The sequence below is a fragment of the Acanthamoeba castellanii genome, assembly GCF_000313135.1.
Source record: "Acanthamoeba castellanii str. Neff unplaced genomic scaffold scf7180000084603, whole genome shotgun sequence".
NCBI lineage: Eukaryota > Discosea > Longamoebia > Acanthamoebidae > Acanthamoeba > Acanthamoeba castellanii.
The window spans coordinates 1,091,814-1,109,557 of record NW_004457654.1 but is presented as its reverse complement, the minus strand read 5'-3'; the positions used below and the strand labels follow the sequence as shown (position 1 = coordinate 1,109,557).

Genomic DNA, 17,744 nt, shown 5'->3' with positions numbered 1-17,744 from the left:
AAGATGGAAAACGGCAGTGTAGCCAAGATTGGTTCGTTGTCCCCGCCACGTCTCGTACCGCCAATTCTTCTGCATTTTTCTTTCTATCCAGCTTCCAATCTTTCCGTTCGAATTGTGCACTATCCCGTCATGAGTGGGCGGACCTGTCCCTTTCTTCTTGTTCTTGTTCTTCTACTTCTTCTCGCGCTCTTTCTAACCTCTACTTCCGTCCTCTCTACGCTATCTCGCGCTCTTGTTGTATTGGTCTCGCCTCCTGTGGGGCACGCCAACAACAACAACAGTACAACAGATAACAGAGACGCTGTCCGATGCCGTAGCGCAGCTGGTGGTGCTGGTGGTGGCGCTCCAGGAGCAGAACGCCGAGATGCCGCCCACCCTGCCCACGGCGGCTCAGGCCGTGTGCGGCGCCTCGGGCACACTGGTCAGCGTGGCCCGCGCGCTGGCAGAGGAGGAGTATAGCGACTTCCCCGACATCTGCGGTCAGATCCTGGGCGCCGCCGATGGCGTGGAGCAGGCCGCGTCGGCCATGATCATCGCCGTGCAGGCCGTCGCCACCGCGTACGACCGCCAGGCCGGCTGGAGCCAGCTGGTCGAGTGCTGCAAGATCATCGCAGGCAAGACCATCATTCTGCTGCAGATCGTCTACGGCGCTGATCTCTATCGCCTCTTTGCCTGCTCCGATCAGACCAACGACACACTCAACCGCCTCGACACCAAGTTGGCCATCGCCGATCCGCAGGCGTTCGCCGATCTCGCTGGCGAGGCCGCCACGCGCGCCAACCAGCTCGGCGAGTACGTCAAGTCCAAGGCCGCCGACACGGATTCGCCCATGCTGCAGGCCTCGCTGGCCGAGGCGGCCGACCTCCTGCAGCAGGACGCCAACGACCTCATCGAGGCCGCCAACGCGCTCCTCCAGGACCCGAACAACGCAAAGGGCCAGCAGGCGCTCAACCAGCAGCTCGCCAAGGTCAGGGCTCACATCAAGAAGGTGACCGACCCTCTGCAGGAGGATCTCCAGACCGTGGCTCAGGTACCGCTTTCCCCCCACCATCGATCATCGATAATCGTCCGAGCTTGCCTTCTCATCTCCACATCTCTGTGACTGTGAACCATGAAAGGATCTGGAGCGGCTCCAAAGCGCGACGAGAGGCGACAAGCAGACGCTCGACACCCTCTTCGCCGCGCCCAAGCCCGCGCCCGGCCAGAAGAGCCCCTCGCAGGACATGGCCGACGAGCCCGCCGTGCTGCTGGCCTACCGAGGCGCCGGCCTCGCCGAGAGGATCGAAAGCGCTGGTGCGTCCCTGGCTCCAACGTCGCGATTAGTTGAAACTATTGTGTAACACTTTTCTATTTTGTTGATTTCCTGTGCAGCTCGTCGTGGTGATGCGGGAGCCGTGGCTGCGGCGACCACGGCCATGGACGAGGCCAACCGCCAGCTGCAGGCCGGCGCGGCGCTGGCCGCCTCCACGATGGATGATCCCGTCCGGAAGAGGAGGCTCCAGGCCTCCATGGAGGAACTGGAGCAGCTGGCTCCGCTCCACCGCGACGCCGTGCAACGGTACGTGCAGACCCAGATCATCAGTCTCGCATTGAAAAACGTGGCACCGACTCGTGTCGTGTGACAAACAGGACCCTGAAGGACCCCAAGAAGCAGAAGGAGCTTCACCAGGCCAGCCAGCAGCTGAAGACCAAATACGACGACATCGCCGACACCCTCAGGCCCGGCGCTGCGGCGGCGGCTGCCATCGCCGACTACAAGAAGGCAAGCGAGAAGGCCAAGAACGCTGCGGAGAAAGGCGGTACGTACCGATGATTGCAGGCATCGCATCGCGTCGCACAGTAATAGCCGCTACGGCTGACCACTTTTTGTCGGCGCAGACGCTGCCGGTCTTGAAGCGGCGTTCGAGGAGCTGCAGGAGGCCGCGACCAACCTGCAGAGGCGAGTCGATGCCCGCGTCGCGGAGGTCGATGACCCGGTCACCCGCAGGGAGGTCGCCGAAGCGTTGGCCGACCTCCTGAAGCTCACCCCGCTGAAGGTCACCGCCGCCAAGCGCCTGGCCAAGGCGCCCCGCGACCGCCAGGCCCAGAACGACCTCGCTGACACCTTCGAGCGGGCCACGGTGCGTGCCATTGCTTGGCCGAGTGTCGCGTGACACGCCGTTTCACTGATACGTGATTTTCTTTTTCTTTTTCTTAAAGCCTTCGTTGGCCGTTATTGAGACCATCACTGACCCCACGGGCGATCAAGAGATCATCGTGGCTGCCAGCCAGTACGTTGCCGACTTGCTCTCTCTTCTTCCACTGAATGCACCGGGGAGGCCTCACACACGAGCTTCTGGCCGCCGCGCTACGCAGGGGCGAGAAGGAGAGCGAGCAGCTGTGCGCCGCGGCTAGGAACGGCGACAAGGACCGCGTCGCCGAGGCGGCCAAGCGCCTCACGCGATCCAACATCAAGTTGGCCAAGCAAGCCCGCGCCAGGGCCGCACGACTGGAGGATCCTACCAGGCGAAGGGAGCTGCTATCCGCCGTCGATGAACTCGAACGGCTCCTGCCCGAGCAGATCAGCGCCGCCAGCGGTACTGTCAGCTCACTATCCTTGCCACACACGAGACACACAGCACACACGACACACACGGGCTCACCACCGTGTGTCCTTGGGCATGTCGCATGTTGCGATCAGAGGTGGCGGGCAACCCGAGGGACCAGGCCAAGGCCGACCAGCTGCTGGCGCTCACCGAGCTGGTGCTGGCCAAGGTCGCACAGGTCGAGGGGTCAGTCGAATCGGCCGCCCCCGTCGTCGCCGCGGCCAAGCGGGAGAAGAAGAAGCTCGCCGGCCTCAACGACGCCCTCAGCAAGGGTACGCGTGCGCTTATTTATTATTATTAAAATTATTATTATTTAGTTATTTAGTTATTGCTATTTCTTTTAATATTTATATAATTAATCATATTAATCATCCTTTTCTGTCAGGCGATCCCAAGGAGATCGAGAGCGCGCTGAAGGGGCTGCAAAACGCCAACGATGTGCTGTTGATGTGCGGCCGGGAGGAGCAGAACAACAAGGTCGATCCTCATAGGAGGAGGGACCTGTCGAACGCGCTCGACGAGCTCGAGCGCCTGCTGCCGCTCCAGGTCAAGGCCGCCAAGGAGGCCAAGGAGAAGCCGCGCGACGCCGCCGCCAAGAAGGCGGTGCTCGAGATCAACGGCCTGGTGGGCAACGCCGTGGACGATGTCGTGCGCAAGGCCGTCCCCGCGCCCAAGGATCGCGCCGCGTCCGCGCTGGCCAATGGTCTGGACGAGCTGGACCGGCTGCTCGAGGCCGTCAAGCGTGAGGACCCAGCCAGGGCCGCTTTGTCCATCAGAGGCATCGGTGCGTGTTTGTTTTTTATTATTATTATTATTATTCTCCTTGTTTTTATTTATTACTTTTTTTTGCAATATTACTGACACTTGCGTGCAGCTGCGACCGGCGTGAAGCTGGGCGACGAGGGTCGCAACCAGGCGCATGCCACAGATGATGGGATCAAGCGCAAGGGCATCCTCGACGCGGTGGACGAGCTCGAGCGACTGCTCCCGCTCCATATGGCATCGGCCCGCGAGGCCGTGGCCCAGCCCAAGGACAAGGCCAAGCAGGCCAAGCTCGAGGAGATGAACGAGCGCCTGAAGGACGTCGCCGGCGCCGTGCTGATGGCAATGGCCGACAACGCCGACGAGGCCGCCGCCAGCGCTGCCAACCAGCAGGCCAAGGAGGTCGAGCGCCTGTCGAGCGCCGCCCTGGCGGGTGACGCCCACGCCGTAGAGATGGCCGCCAAGGCGCTGGCCAAGAAGCAGCCCAAGCTCGCCCAGCAGGCCAGGGCCCGCGCGGCCAAGACCGACGACCCGGAGCGCAAGCGGGACATCCTGGACGCGCTGGAGATGCTGGAGGCTCTCATCCCCGGCCAGATCCGCGCGGCCAAGGACGCCACCAGCGACCCCGAGGACGCGCAGAAGCGCCAACTGCTCGAGGACGTACGGCAACGACCATTTATTTATTTATTTATTTATTTGTTAGTATTCTTTATTTCCGTTAATCCTGGATTTTCCTGCCACCTTCTTCTCACCTCAATTGTCGCCGCGCCACAGACCAACGCGGAGCTCGTGGCCGCGTTCCAGCAGCTCTCGGAGGCCATGCTGCCCACCGATGGCGCGCGCGCCCTCGTGGCGGCCGTCGACAAGGAGAACCAGGCCATGGAGCAGGTACGCCCACCTGCCTCGCCAGTCCTCCCGTATCGACATACAACTCACTTATTTAATTTTATTTTTCATTGTTTAGCTCCGTTCGGCGGTCCAGAAGGGCGACACCGCGCATGGCGAGGCCAGTCTCAACGAGCTGGAGGACGCCTTGAGGCAAATCACCCAGACCGCTAAGACCGAAGCGATTCACTCTGACGATGATCCCAAGGCCAAAAAGGTACGTACCTTTCACGTGACACGACACGACACGACACGACACGACACGACACGACACACGACACTCAACCATGTTCATGGTTGTGCACAGAATCTGAACGATGCCATTAGCGAGCTCGAGGCGCTCCTCATGAAGCTCCGCCCCCTGGCCAACGCGGCCTTGGCCAACCCCAAGGACAAGAAGGCCCCCAAGGCCCTCACCGACGATCTCGACAAGATCGCCGCCGCCACCGACAAGAGTGCGTCACTGTGCCGACGCAGTGTGGCGTTTGCTTTCCGCACACGCACACATCGCACACTGTCGTCTGACATTTATGTCGTGTCGTGCGTGCCGTGTGTGGTGATCAGTCATGGAGACGTCAAAGGCCGCGCCGTTGGCCGAGGCCCAGAAGCAGGAGAAGGCGGTCGAGAAGCTGGCCCTCGCCGCTAGGAACAACGACCCCCAGGCCATCGCCGCCACTGCCCGCTCCCTCGCCCGCCGCGCTCCCAAGCTCGCCGAACAGGCCCGAGCGCAGGCGCGCAAGACGGACGATGCAACCAGGAAGAAGGCCATCTTGGCCATCGTGGACGAGCTCGAGCGCATGCTGCCCGGGCAGATGGCCGCCTCGTTGGCTGTCGCCAACAACCCGGACGATGACCAGGCCAAGAAGGCGCTCGACAAGTAACCCACCCCTCATCTCTCGAGCGCTCCTTTTGCCGGCGATGCTAACAACGACACGACACGACACACACGACACACAGCGCGATGGCGGACTACACGGGAATGCTGGGCATGCTCGAGGCGAGCATCAGGCCCGACACCAAGGACAAGGTGCCCGAGGCGGCCGAGCGCGAGCTGGCCAACCTCGCGCGTCTCTTGGAGCAGACGAAGAAGAGCGACGCCCGCGGCGCCGAGGAGACCCTCAGGCAGCTCGAGCAGGATAACGACCTGCTCGCCCAGCACGGCCGCGGCAGAGCGGCGAGGGACCCCAGCGCCAAGTCCCTCAGGGTTCGTTGTCGCTCTCTCTTCCTTTCTTTTCTTTTCTTTTCTTTCCCATTTCGTCTTTTTTCCTTTCTTGGGTTTTGACGCGTGTGGTGTTCTCCTGCGCAGGAGGCGGTGAACGATCTCGAGAACCTGATGGCGCTCGTGCGCGACTGCGCCAGGGCCGGCCTCAAGACCCCCAATGACAAGAGGTCGCAGGGTACAGACCGCACAACGAACGCACAACGACATGACACACGACACGCGCCTAACGACCCTCGGCACCCACCCGCCCCGTGTTGCAGAGGATCTGGAGGAGTTTGTGAAGAGGCTGGGGGACCGCGTGAACGAGCTCGCCGAGCACATGGACCCGACGTACCGCAACAAGAAGGAGCGCGAGGTACGACTCGCTCACGCGAGCCAGATTGTTGGTTTGTCTGATTCCCCGCGAGTGCTCACCTCATCCCGCGCGCGGATGTGTGCAGGTGGCGCGAGCGGCGGCCGATCTCGAGTCGATCGTGCCGCGGCTCAACGACGCGTGCGAGCGTCTCACCAAGAACCCCGGTGATCGCAAGGCCGTCGAGGAGCTCGAGGAGATCATCACCGGCAGCCAGATCCCTCTCGAAGTGCTTGGTACGTGTCTACCCCCCCCCGCACTACACACACGACACGCACGACACACGACACACACGACACGCACTAACAACGTGCGGGGTCTCTGGTGGTGCAATATAGAACGGTCGAAGCAGGCATCGGTTGAGGAGGAGGTGATGCAGTCGCGCATGAGGGAGAAGGAGGCGCTGTCGAATCTCGAGGACGAGGCGCGCCGGGGCAACCTGGAGGGCATCGAGACCGAGGCCCGCAAGGCCGCCATGGCCCAGGAGACCTTCCTCGACCGCGCCCGCCGAAGGGCCGAGGAAGCCAAGGACCCGTCCAAGAAGAAGCGCATCCTCGACGCCATCACCGACCTCGAGCGTCTGCTCCCCGAGACCGTCAGGGCCGCGCGACGCCTCGCCCAGAACCCCTCGTACGTGACACGACACAGCACACCGCACACGATCGTGTCAAGGCTGATTAGAATGAATGGAATGTGCCTAGGGATGCGGCGTCGAAGAAGGACCTGGCGGAGCTGAGCCTGCTGATGCTGGCGGCGATGGAGCAGGGCGAGCGCGAGATGGTGCCCTCGGTGGAGGCCGTGGCGCTCGAAACGGCCAAGCGGCTGCCCAGCGAGACCGACAAGCTCCTCGCCTCCGTCCAGTCCGGCGACGAACGCCGTGCTACGGTACGACACGACACGCACCACCGCACACGCACACGCACAAAATCATATTTATTTGTTTATTTGAGATTCTTAACATTCCACGTTGTGAATGACAGGGCGCGCTGAAGGATATGGACGAGATGATGGACAGGCTCCTGGAGCAGGCCAGGTCCGCGGCGACCCTCGAGACGGACCCCAGGATCCGCAAGGAGCTCCAGGACGCGGTGTCGTCGCTCGAGGCCCTCCTCGCGACGATCCGGCCCAGCGTGATTCCCGCCACGCGCAGGCCCGGCGACCGCAAGTCCCAGGCCCTGCTGACTGAGGCGGCGCGCGGGCTGGTCACCTCGCTCAACAGCATCTCCGACGCGCTCAAGGCCGAGGCCGTCGTCGAAGCGCAGCTCCAGGAGGCCACCATCAGCCGCCTCAGCTCCGCCGCCAAGCGAAAGGACCCCCGCGAACTCGCCGAAGCCACCAAGAGTACACCACACACCACACCACACCACACGGCGCACATGGCACACACGACACGCGTATGATCGGCTTGTTAAACGGGGGGCAACTTTGTTTCGCAGCGATGGCGGGCAACCACAAGAAGCTCACCGAGACTGCCCGCGAGGAGGCATCACGCAGCGATCCCGCCCGCAAGCGTCAGCTTCTGGATATGGTGGCCGAGCTCGACAACCTCCTGCCTCGACAGGTCATCGCCGTCAAGGGTGCGCTCCAAGCCTCCACCCCCCTCCCTCCACCCGTGACCGCTTTCTCATCGCACGTCGTGTCGTGTGTGTGGTGGTGCGTGTCGAACACAGAGTCGCTGCAGAACCCCGGAAATGAGGAGAAGCTGGAGGCGCTGTGCCGAGCGGTGGACAGCTCGCGTGCGGCCGTGTGCAACCTGCAGGACGCCCTGCACCCCACCCCGGCCACGGCTGCCGACAAGCTCGCCGCCCGCGAACTAGCCGAGCTCTCCACCCTCCAGGTACCCCACACGACACACACAACACGCACGACACATGGCGCACCCAATTCTCACACGCGCGCGCCTGGCGTGTGTGTGTAGAGCTTTGCTAGGCGGGGCGACAGGGTGAACGTGGAGACCGCGATCACCCGGATTAATCAGAACCACGACGAGGCGAAGAGGCAGGCCAACGAGGTGCGTCCACCATGATCTCAACTCGTTTCGTCAACGGCGTGAGAGCGCGTTGCCACCAGCGCTAACAGTTCTTTTTATTCTTTTTCTTTGTTTCAGGCGAGCGCGAGGGCGCCCAACCCGCACGACAAGGCGGCCCTGGCCGCGGCCGTGGGCGATCTCGATGCCCTCTTTGCCACCCTGAGCCGCACTGCCCGCGATGCCGCCGCCAGCCCCAGCGACAAGCAGAAGCAGGTGCGTTTATTATTTCTTACTTTTCTTACTTTTATGAATTACTACCCAAAAAAATCACTATCATTATTATTATTATTTATTATTACGGATTATTATCGATTATTATCACCGCTGTGTGGATCTCACGGTTGATTGTTGTGCGTGATCGCCACCGTAGCTCGCCCTGGAGGACTCGATCCATCAGATGCGGAAGCCCGTCGACACCATCCAGACGTCGATCAAGGACAGCACGACCAAGTCCCACTTCGTACGTTTGCTCCCGCACGCGTGTACCACTTTGGTGGGCGTGTGCGTGCGTTCATCCGAAAGAGCACGCGCTGACTCGTTTCTACTACTTTTATTAAAGACGGCGGCAACGGCGATCATCGCTGGAGTGCGGCCGCGCAAGATGGACGCGCGCAGCCTGCTCGATGCTGCCAACGCGCTCGCCGGCCACCTTAACTCTCTCGCCTCGGATATCAGCATTCAGGTACGCTTTCACGTCACACGCACACGCACACGCACACGCACACGCACACGCACACAACAACACATGGTATGGCTTGCGTTTGGTCTGACGTCGCACACGACACCAAAGGCGCACAAGAATCGCGACACGTCGATGGTCAAAGCTACGGCTGCGCTCGACCTCGATTCTCTTCTCTCCCAACTCGACAAGTATGGCCCTTCCCCCCGCAGCACTTTATATTACGAGCTGACGGTCAGACCTGGCGCGTGGCGTGTTGTGTGCGTGTTGTGTGCGTGTCGTCGTGCAGGATCGCGGCGGACAGCAGCAAGCGCGCGGCGGTCATGTCTCCCGCCTCGTCGTCGGCGTCAATGAGCTCGCTCATCGGCGATCTCGAGATGCTGGCCCAGGCCTCCGCGCCCAAGGCCACCTCGCTCGAGGCCTCCATCAACCAAGTCGCCGAGAGCCTCCAGAGGGTTCGTTCCCTCACCGCGTGTCGTGTCGTGTCGTGTCGTGTCTTCCGCGCCTGTGTCGTCTCATGCCGCACTCGCACGTTTCGAATGGAAACTGCGCAGAGGTCGAGGGTGGCTGGTGGCGAGGCGACGACCGGGAGGCACACGGCCAACATCGGCAGCGAGCTGGCCAAGCTGGCCGACGCCTGCAAGGGCGGCCAGCGCCAGCAGTTCCTCATCTCTGCTCGCGCCATTTCCACGTTTGTCCGCTCCCTCTCCGTTGGTACCGCATTCCCGTCGTGTGTGTGTATGTATGTGTGTGTGTGTGTGTGTGTGCGGTCTCGTCGCGTGTGCGTGTGCGGTGTCGGGCACACGACGCTCACTACGCACAAAACGACCGACAACCGCCCCCCCCCCCCCAACAGACGTCAAGGTGATGGGCGACAAGTGCCCCGACCCGGAGCTGAAGGAGCGGTTGTTGAAGTGCATGCAGGCCCTGCAAAACTACTCGATCCAGCTCAAGATCCTGGCGTCGGTCAAGGCCGCCTCGAACACGCCCGACCCCGATGCCGACCAGCAGCTCGCCATCCTCACCCAGAACCTGGGCCAAATGCTGACGGGCACCATCTCGGCTGTCAACGTGGCCCACCTCAAGTACCACGTGGGCACCGTCTGAGGACACACAACCTGTTGTGTGGCCTGAGACTGATATACATACTCTCTCCATAACTTGTATTCTACAGCGATAATCACAAAATATATTCATATTTACGTTCGTTACCAAACGTTTAATTGGGAAGAGGCACGTGATCATGCAGAAAAAGGCGCGAAGCTTTTTGGCGCCATTTATAAACGACGGAAATAGACCATGAAGGTTCTGGTGCGAGGGAAGTCGCGGTGATGTGGGATGTAGATATAGATTACAGAGTTGATACAAAATTGCATTTGTGGCCCCTTCGTCTGGGCGTTATGTACATCGATCGTTGGTGGGTTCTTTCTCTTCCATTTACAGTTCGGGCGCGTAAGTCGGTCGCGCATTGGTTTCGTCGTGGAGAAGGCACCGCTCACTCCTCCTTCCTGGCCATCTTGTCGCGGTGCCTCGGGCTGTCGTTGTCGTAGCATCGAGCTTCGGCTTCGATCGTCGTTACCTCCCTGCAATCGGCGGCTACGACGCTCCTGGGTGATCGAGAAGAACCCTCAAGCACGACATCGGCCACCTTGGGCTCTTCCTCATCGTCGTCGTCGAATGTGAGCTTCCTGGCGCGATGCAGCCTCTTGGCACGTTGCGCTATGCCTCCTGGCCCGAGACGGTTGATGTCGATCGTCGGTTGGGGCGTTGCGCACCAAGCAGCCGGTTGTGCGCCATCGATACTTCGGCTGAGCTCGAACTCGTTGCGCGATCTCTTGGCCAGGTGGTACTGCTCCTTGATGTTGGGCGGAGAGTTCCTAACGCGCCACGCCTCGTACTCTTCATACGCATGTGGTGGTGTAGTAGGACGCCCATTCGTCGATCGAGCAGGCGTAGAAGGAACGAGATGCGTCGTACACACACGATGAGACGACTGCTCCACCACGTTAAGAGAAGTCTTCTTAGAGGGACATGTCTCTGCCGCAGAGGAGGGAGATGAAGGCGAATGGTTGTGCATGATCAGATCTATCTTGGACCTTGAGATCGCGGCGGGTGCAGAGGGCGGGAACGAGAGACGTTCGGTGGACGTTAGACCGGAATGAATGGAATGAAGTGTCGCGGGCCGTGGCAGTTTAGCGAAAGTGCGTTCTCGCTGCGGTGGCTCTGAAAAACCACCCGTGACCGGTCGCGCAAACGATTCGAAGTCATTGGTAGACGGCTGAGCCAATGGGGCCTCGCGCTTTTGGCGGGAAAGCACCACCCGCGGGAGCCCGAGGGAGCGGGGGGATTTATAAGTGGCGCTTCGCGGTGTAGCGAAGTGACGACCAGGAGCCAAGGGGTACGCCCGCCTCGAACTCAATGGCACGGGAGTGACGGTAAGCGCGACGCAAGTACACCCAGGTCACAACGAGCTGCAAGTAAGCACAGTGTGCTCCGTGACACTCAGCATCAGGGTGCCAGTGACAGTCACAACTTCAACTGGTTCTTACTGTACGCCGGCGGGAAACAAGGCCAACACGCCAGCGCCAGGCACAGCAGTGTGAGATTGATTGTAACAATTGTCGGAAAAGTTATATTACAAGCGGGCTCTTTGGCGTAGTGGTAGCGCGTCGCTCTCGTAAAGCGAAGGTCGAGGGTTCAATCCCCTCAAGAGCCTTGCCTTTTTTCATATTGACCTCCCACATTTCTACCGTTTTACTTTTTTAACAATTTTCTTTTTTTACAATGCTCTCTTCGCCTGGTCGTGAGGGCGGCATGGCCATGGCTCTCGAGTTCTGCACTGAGGGCTATGCCCAAGGGCACGGACCTCCACCTGTGGTCGAGATCACGAAGCCCGTATTCAAAATCGGACGTGCGGCCAAGAGGGTAGATTTGTACGTCCCTTCCCCCTAACCTCATCTTCACGTACAAAGCACCTTTCGTGAGCACGGTGCATGAGGTCGTAACTGCTGCTGCTCCGCTCCATTCTTGTTGTGGGCACCGTGGCTGCAGGTCCTTCGACTCGCCGACCAGGCCTCTCATGATGTCACGACTACACGCCACGATATCTGCGGAGGGCAATGGCCAGTGGAAGGTCACCGACTGCAAAAGGTGCTCCCTCCGCTCCTTCTACTTCGGCCGTAGGCGCCAGGCGGCACCCGTGCAGAAGAAGCGCCGCAACGGCTTCGCTCCTCCCGCGCTCTCGCCCCTATCCAGGCTCCACATTCATTGCCTGCTACGTTCCTGGTAATGATGTGCCGCTGTGCAGTCTAAATGGCATCTTTGTGAATGGGATCAAGGTAGAGGAAGCATACCTCAGGTGCGCTACTCAACATAACACACAACGCACGCACGCACGCACACCACACCACACCACACCACACCACACCACACCACACCACACCACACCACACCACACACACCACGCCTCGGCGCTTGCTTCGAAGCAGTTGCCGAGTCTTTGCGCATTCTGATTGTTCTTCTTCTTGGACGTGCCCAGGGACGGAGACGAGATCGTGTTCGGTGAGGGAGGCACGTGCTCGCTCGGTGCTGCGCTGATGGTCGCCAACCCTGAATTCAAATGCGTGTGTCGATTACCACAGTCGACGTCACAGGGTACGCCCAAACATCGTTCACACAGCACACGCACATGCGCCTGGGAACACACCACACACACAACACATTCGTATGCACCGCGGTGCCGAGACGTTCCGAGTAGCAAACAGCCCTCTCGCTGCAGGGGGCAGGCGCAAACGAGGGCGAGAGACCACACGCGAAGGCGACGCAGTGGAGGAGGAGGAAGCGAGCGGGGGCGACGAAGAAAATGAAGCGACGCATGAAGCAAAGCGACCAAAGAAAGCGAGGTAACCTGTCGCGCTTGTTCTTAACTGGCCTTGCGCACAGCGATCACATCACTGACGCGCGATGTGTCGTGTGTGTCATGTGTGCCGCACATCGTGCGTTGACCAGTCTTTCCTCGCAAGAGCGCGATGTAGGTGCACTGGAGAGCAGACTGGCTGTTGCCGAGGCCCAGTTGGCCGAACACAGACGACAGATGGCCGAAGCGGAACTCCTGCGACAAGAGCTGGACCACAAGGAGCGGTTGCTAGACGAAGAGAAACACATCGTACGCTCGCTAGCCCACTCGTTGTGTGTGTGTGTGTGTGTGTGTGCGCGCGCGCGTCTCCACTCATGAAAGCTCTCTTTCGCAGGTGGAAGAGGCGCGCCACCTTAAAGCCAGCCTCGAGGCCAGGGAGACAGAGCTCGAGCGCGAAAAGGACCAACTCCAGCGCGCGCTCGCGCAGAGGGAGAGCGAACTGGAGGCCCAGCTGAAGGCCGACCAAGAGCGACGCGCCGGCGACGAGGAGCGCCGCCGCGCCGCGCTCGAAGCCACGAAGCTGATGCTGGCCGACGAGCGCCAGCGCCTCGAGCGTGAGCACAGCGCGCGCGAGCTCGACCTGGCCCGCGAGCGCGAGGCGCTCGAGCGGCAGCGCGCCGAGCTCGAGTCGCAGATCGCGCAGAAGCGGCGCGAGATCGAGTCTGAGGCCATCCAGCGCAGCGAGCTCGAGGAGGAGTTCCTGTGCGTCATCTGCCACGGCCTCATGATCGCCGCCATGACCCTCGAGTGCGCCCACTCCTTCTGCTCGACCTGCCTCGACGGCTGGATGGCCCAGAAGCAGGTACCACAGAGGCGGCGATTAAGGTGGCTGTGTGGTTTAAGGTGGCTGGAGAGTTGTGAGTTAAAGTGGCGGTTGGGGCGGCCCACGGCACAGGCGTGTCCGGTGTGTCGGCAGCCGGTGACAAGGACGCCGGTGCGAGCGCTCAACTTGGACAACATCATCGGCAAGATCGTTCAGAAGATGCCACCAGCTGTACGCACCACCGCACACATGCACACGCACGACCGCACGCACGGCGCACGAACGCACACAGCACGCGCAGTTGGTAATGGTCGACCGACGTGGCAGGACAAGGCCGAGTGGGAGGAGCGGGCGCAGAAGCTGCGCAAGGTGGAGGAGGAGATCAAGCAGCTCCAGAATCTCATCGAATCGGCCAAGACGCGCGGATTGCGCTTCCTCGTCATCTGGGACAGCTGGACGGACGACGAAAAGAAGATCTTTGCCGACGGCGTCGTGTACGTGTCGTGTCGCGTCGCGTCGTGTGTCGTGTGCGGTATGGCGTGTGCCGCGCGTGTCGTGTGCTGATCGTGGGTGCGTCGCAGGCGCTACGTGGGCAAGCCGCGAGTGCTGTACTGCTCGACGGTCGGGCTGACGAGTCAGTTTGTGGAGTCGTGCAGCCGGCCGCACCTGATCGTCGCCGCGCGCAATCTCGACCTCCTCAACTCGCCCGACATCGACCGCCTGCGAGCAAACCTCCTCGACTTCATTCACCAGAACGACGAATAAGAGAGAGTGATAGAGAACATGCGCGCGTGTGTCGTTCATCGCACTCAACAAACCGCACACGCGGTACGACCGCACACACACACGCGAGACACGCCATACCGCACACGACACGACAGCACGCGCATTCAGCTGCCGAGTTCGGTGATGCCGCTATCGGCCATGGCCATCCTGCGCGCGAGTCGTCTTCGCCGCTTCTTGGCCCGCTTCTTCTGGCTCGCCGACGAGCTGCTGGTGGTGGTCGCATCACTGCCGCTGCCGCCGCTGTCGGTGGCGTTCCACGTCACATGCGCGCCCTCGCCGGCACCCTCCCCTCGCTTCTCCTTCGTGACGACGACCTTCTTCTTGTTGTTGTCGCCGCTGCCGTTGAGGGTGGTCGTCGCGCCACCAGTCTTGCCGGTGCCGTTGTTGTCTCGCTTGAGCTCGATCGACCTTCTCTTGACGTCCTCCTCGTGTTGCATCTTCGCGATCGACGGATGCAGCTCTTTCACCAAACAATAAAACGTGCAGGCAATGAGCGTGTGCGTGTGCGTGTCGTGCGTGTCGTGCCGTGTCATCGTTGACAGGTGTGCGTACCTTGGAGGAGGCGCTGCTTCCTGGCGCGCAGCTTGTGGCGTTCGAGTTTGTCCTTTTGCTTCTCCTCTTCCTTCTCCTCCTCCGCTATCTTCGCCTCAACTACAACCAAATAAAGAAAATGCAAAGATTATAATTATAATCAATGAATATATAAATGATAATATTTGAATAATAAATCTCTAATGCTAATGGAGCAGCAGGTTGAGGGTGAGGGTACTTTTTCTTTCTTTGGAGGCGATGGCCCAGATGTTGTTCTCCTCGGATCGCACTTCCGTTAATCGGTGGAAGATGTAGAAGCACACCAAGATGACGAGCGTGTAGACCCAGAAGGCGGTCGACTGGTACATGACCAGATCCAGCGTCGCCTGGGGCAGCTGCGCCAATCGCTCGCGCAGCAGCTGGAGCGTCGCATCGGCCGTCAGGCCCTCCAGCAGTATGATCTTGTGCTGGGGCTCGTCAGCCACTTGATGATGGTGCATGGCCTCGCCCACCACGCCCGTCGCAATGCTGCCCTCCATCTTGTAGCAAATCTTTTTAATTTAAAAACATAAAATAAATATTAATGCATCCAAACTGTCAGTTGCGCGTGCGCGTGTCGTGCGGCGTGCGTGCGTGTCGTGCGGCAAGTGCGGTGATCACTTCTGCAGCTTGCCGATGTAGAACTCCTCGATCATCTCGCGCACTCGCTCGATGGGGTGCTGATCGCCGAGGAAGCCCGTCGTGCTGTCACCACCGGCGTTGTTCAGGATGGCGTCGCCGCCGGGGTGTTCGTTCACGTACGACGTCACATCGTACACCTACTCATGAAACCATCAGCGCACACGCACCGTCGCACACGCGCGCATGCATCACCACACACGCGCACGCATCATCGCACACGCACACGCACACACTCACCTTGTCCTCGATGATGATCCAGCAGTCGTCGCCGGAGGAGTGCTGGGCGACTTCCTCCGCGGTGTAGAACTCCTTCTTGGGCTTGGTCGCTGCTGCGGCCTTCTCCGCCTTCACACCCGCCACGGGCGCCTTGACTGGCGCCGCTGCCAGAAAAAATATAATATAAATAATTTTTACAAAATAAATGAAAGCGTAAAAGACAAAATAATAATACCAATGGCTATTTATTTATTAACGGAAGATCGCGATTTCCGCTTTCGATCTTCCGAATGATGAGATCTGAGGGTCCGCCGTACCTTTTGTGGGACGAAGGAACCAAGAGGAAGCGAGCACCACCACGGCGGCGATGATGACGTACAACAACCACTCTTCCATCTGGACTGCGTCGCTGGAAAATGGGTCCCGGCTGACGGGAAAAACCCTAATATAAGTAGATAAAATGATCAAATAGAAAACTAATAATAATACAAATAGAAATATAACAAAATAATAGGCCAGAATTCGCGTTTATTTTAAAATAAAATAAATGAGGCTTAGAGGGAGAGAAGGAAGGCGAGGGGAAGGTGCTCGACGGCGGCTGAGTCGGCAGCGGCGGCGGTCAGCGAGGACGGAAGGGACTGCTGGATGCGCCCGGCAATGTGGGCCAGCATCGGGTTGAGTCCCTCCAACACCGCCAAGCTCGCCAAAGCCTCGTTCAAATCGCCTGCCGCCCACACATTCCGTTAGCGTGTGTCGTGTCGTGTGTGTCGTGCGGTAGTGCGCGTGCGCGCGTGTACCTTCGAGTTGTTGAGGCGCGGGAACGTGGGGCAGCAGGACGGCGACGACGGTGAGCAGCTTCGCGGTGAAGATGAACACGTGGCGCTGGTAGCTGGCCCACTTGCCCCACACGGTGGTCCCCTCCTGCTGGCGCTTGAGCCAGGCGGCCACCCGCCGGAGCAGGCCGGCGTGGTAGGCCGCCGTCTCCTGCAGGAACCGGCGCACGAGCTCCGCAGCCGCAGCTGTCGCGTCGCCCTCACCGGCCTCGGCCTCCGTGAACGATGTGATGGCGATGGGCAGGTGCTTGGCCGCCATCTGCACCCGCAGCAGCTCCTCCTCATACCTACGACACACATCGCACACGCCGCACACGCCGCACGCGCGCGAGTTGGTGTGATGCAGTTAAGGTGGCGAGTGCCGAGCTCGGGGTCGTACCAGTTGTCGGCCTCCTTCTCGAAGAGCACGTTGCCAAAGTTGCCCCAGGCCTGGCCCTTGGCCAGGTGGGCGAACTCGGCCTCGAACCGCGCCGGCTCGAACAGCCCCGGCGCCTCCGGCGCCGGCAGCCGCACCGCCGGCCCCAGCAGCCCCGCCGCCAGCCCCGCCAGCGACGGCGCCTTCACCGTCGTCGGCTCCTCGAGCTCCATCGCGTCGGCGTCGGCGTCGGCGGCGGCGGGTGGCGACTGGTCGATGCCGAGGAGCTGGAGGAGGAAGACGAGGTAGAAGGCCGAGGCGGAGAAGTGCTCGGAGAGGTAGGCGAGGGCGAGCTCGTAGGCGGCGGTGGGCGAGAGGAGGGCGGACGCGGGCGAGAACGAGGCAAAGGTGGCGAACACGGTCGACGACGTCAGCGACGCCAGCGTCACCGTCTTTGACACCAGGAACGCCGCCTGATGTGTGCATGTCGAGCGTTAGTTGCGCGCGCGCGCGCGTGTGTGTGCGGTGCGGTGCGTGCGTGTTGTGTACCTCGTCGCGCACGGTGTCGTCGTCGTCTTCGAGCAGGCGCACAACGATCGCCCACGCGGTCAGCGAAGTCTGCTCGAGTGCCTGCTCGACCTCCTTGCCTGCTCGTCCACTCACCCGGATAAGACGAACGCGTCGTGCGTGCGTGTGCGATGAAGCGCGCGGGAGGGGGCAAGTACCAAGCTTCCGCGTGCCGGGCTTGTAGTCGCAGATGCCCGAGGCGTGGATGGAGCGGGCCACCGCCAGGCGGAAGGTCCACTCCATCTCGGGTACCGAGCACTGCTGGATGATGCCGGACCACACCGACAGCATGTCCCTCAGCGCCCCCGCGCCGAGCTTCTCCCGCGCCTCCTCCGCCCTGCCCAGCAGCTGCGTCCGCCTGTCAGCGATCCAGTCTCGCTCACGCACGACACGCACCACCGCACACGCACACACATGACACGCAACCGCACACGTGTGTGCGCACACGCACCTGGGAAAGGTAGACGCCCATGAGGGAGACGATGTTCTCGCGGGTCGCGCCGTTGGGCCATCGGTCGAGCAGGCCGCGCAGGTGCGCGAAGAAGGTCTGCGTGTCGAGCGCGGAGCCGACGGCGGCGTCGC

The 17,744-nt window shown here is 60.9% G+C and overlaps 5 protein-coding genes across 5 annotated transcripts in view; 2 read left to right on the top strand and 3 right to left on the bottom strand.

Moving 5' to 3' along the window:
• Positions 1-3: 3 nt before the first annotated feature.
• ACA1_071910 (uncharacterized protein) lies at positions 4-9,621 on the top strand (the record flags this gene model as incomplete). The annotated part of the gene is made up of 32 exons (XM_004353045.1): positions 4-31; positions 282-1,030; positions 1,119-1,293; positions 1,372-1,558; positions 1,630-1,799; positions 1,879-2,120; positions 2,200-2,270; positions 2,356-2,576; positions 2,681-2,857; positions 2,971-3,369; positions 3,460-4,007; positions 4,122-4,235; positions 4,312-4,449; positions 4,540-4,687; positions 4,797-5,109; positions 5,190-5,436; positions 5,539-5,629; positions 5,715-5,809; positions 5,895-6,042; positions 6,145-6,436; positions 6,508-6,691; positions 6,787-7,147; positions 7,243-7,383; positions 7,477-7,643; positions 7,725-7,817; positions 7,914-8,048; positions 8,206-8,295; positions 8,395-8,517; positions 8,626-8,705; positions 8,804-8,969; positions 9,069-9,228; positions 9,371-9,621. 32 exons carry the CDS (start codon positions 4-6, stop codon positions 9,619-9,621), a joined length of 6,504 nt encoding a protein of 2,167 aa, XP_004353097.1.
• Positions 9,622-10,009: 388 nt separating this feature from the next.
• Positions 10,010-10,591, bottom strand: ACA1_071900 (uncharacterized protein; the record flags this gene model as incomplete). The annotated part of the gene is made up of 1 exon (XM_004353044.1): positions 10,010-10,591. One exon carries the CDS (start codon positions 10,589-10,591, stop codon positions 10,010-10,012), a length of 582 nt encoding a protein of 193 aa, XP_004353096.1.
• Positions 10,592-11,328: 737 nt separating this feature from the next.
• Positions 11,329-13,958, top strand: ACA1_071890 (FHA domain containing protein; the record flags this gene model as incomplete). The annotated part of the gene is made up of 10 exons (XM_004353043.1): positions 11,329-11,447; positions 11,566-11,664; positions 11,822-11,872; positions 12,053-12,168; positions 12,300-12,416; positions 12,549-12,679; positions 12,765-13,232; positions 13,347-13,424; positions 13,521-13,687; positions 13,775-13,958. 10 exons carry the CDS (start codon positions 11,329-11,331, stop codon positions 13,956-13,958), a joined length of 1,530 nt encoding a protein of 509 aa, XP_004353095.1.
• A 1,208-nt stretch (positions 13,959-15,166) lies between these two features.
• Positions 15,167-15,803, bottom strand: ACA1_071880 (cytochrome b-like protein; the record flags this gene model as incomplete). The annotated part of the gene is made up of 3 exons (XM_004353042.1): positions 15,167-15,328; positions 15,429-15,571; positions 15,725-15,803. The coding sequence occupies 3 exons, from the start codon at positions 15,801-15,803 to the stop codon at positions 15,167-15,169; spliced, it is 384 nt and encodes a 127-aa protein (XP_004353094.1).
• Positions 15,804-15,961: 158 nt separating this feature from the next.
• The window catches only part of ACA1_071870 (HEAT repeat domain containing protein), a gene marked incomplete at both ends in the record, with an annotated part of 9,758 nt that continues 7,975 nt past the window's right edge, over positions 15,962-17,744 (bottom strand). Inside the window, 7 exon segments of the mRNA XM_004353041.1 lie at positions 15,962-16,131; positions 16,205-16,391; positions 16,410-16,527; positions 16,620-17,068; positions 17,145-17,242; positions 17,321-17,510; positions 17,614-17,709. Coding sequence (XP_004353093.1) covers positions 15,962-16,131; positions 16,205-16,391; positions 16,410-16,527; positions 16,620-17,068; positions 17,145-17,242; positions 17,321-17,510; positions 17,614-17,709 — 1,308 coding nt within the window.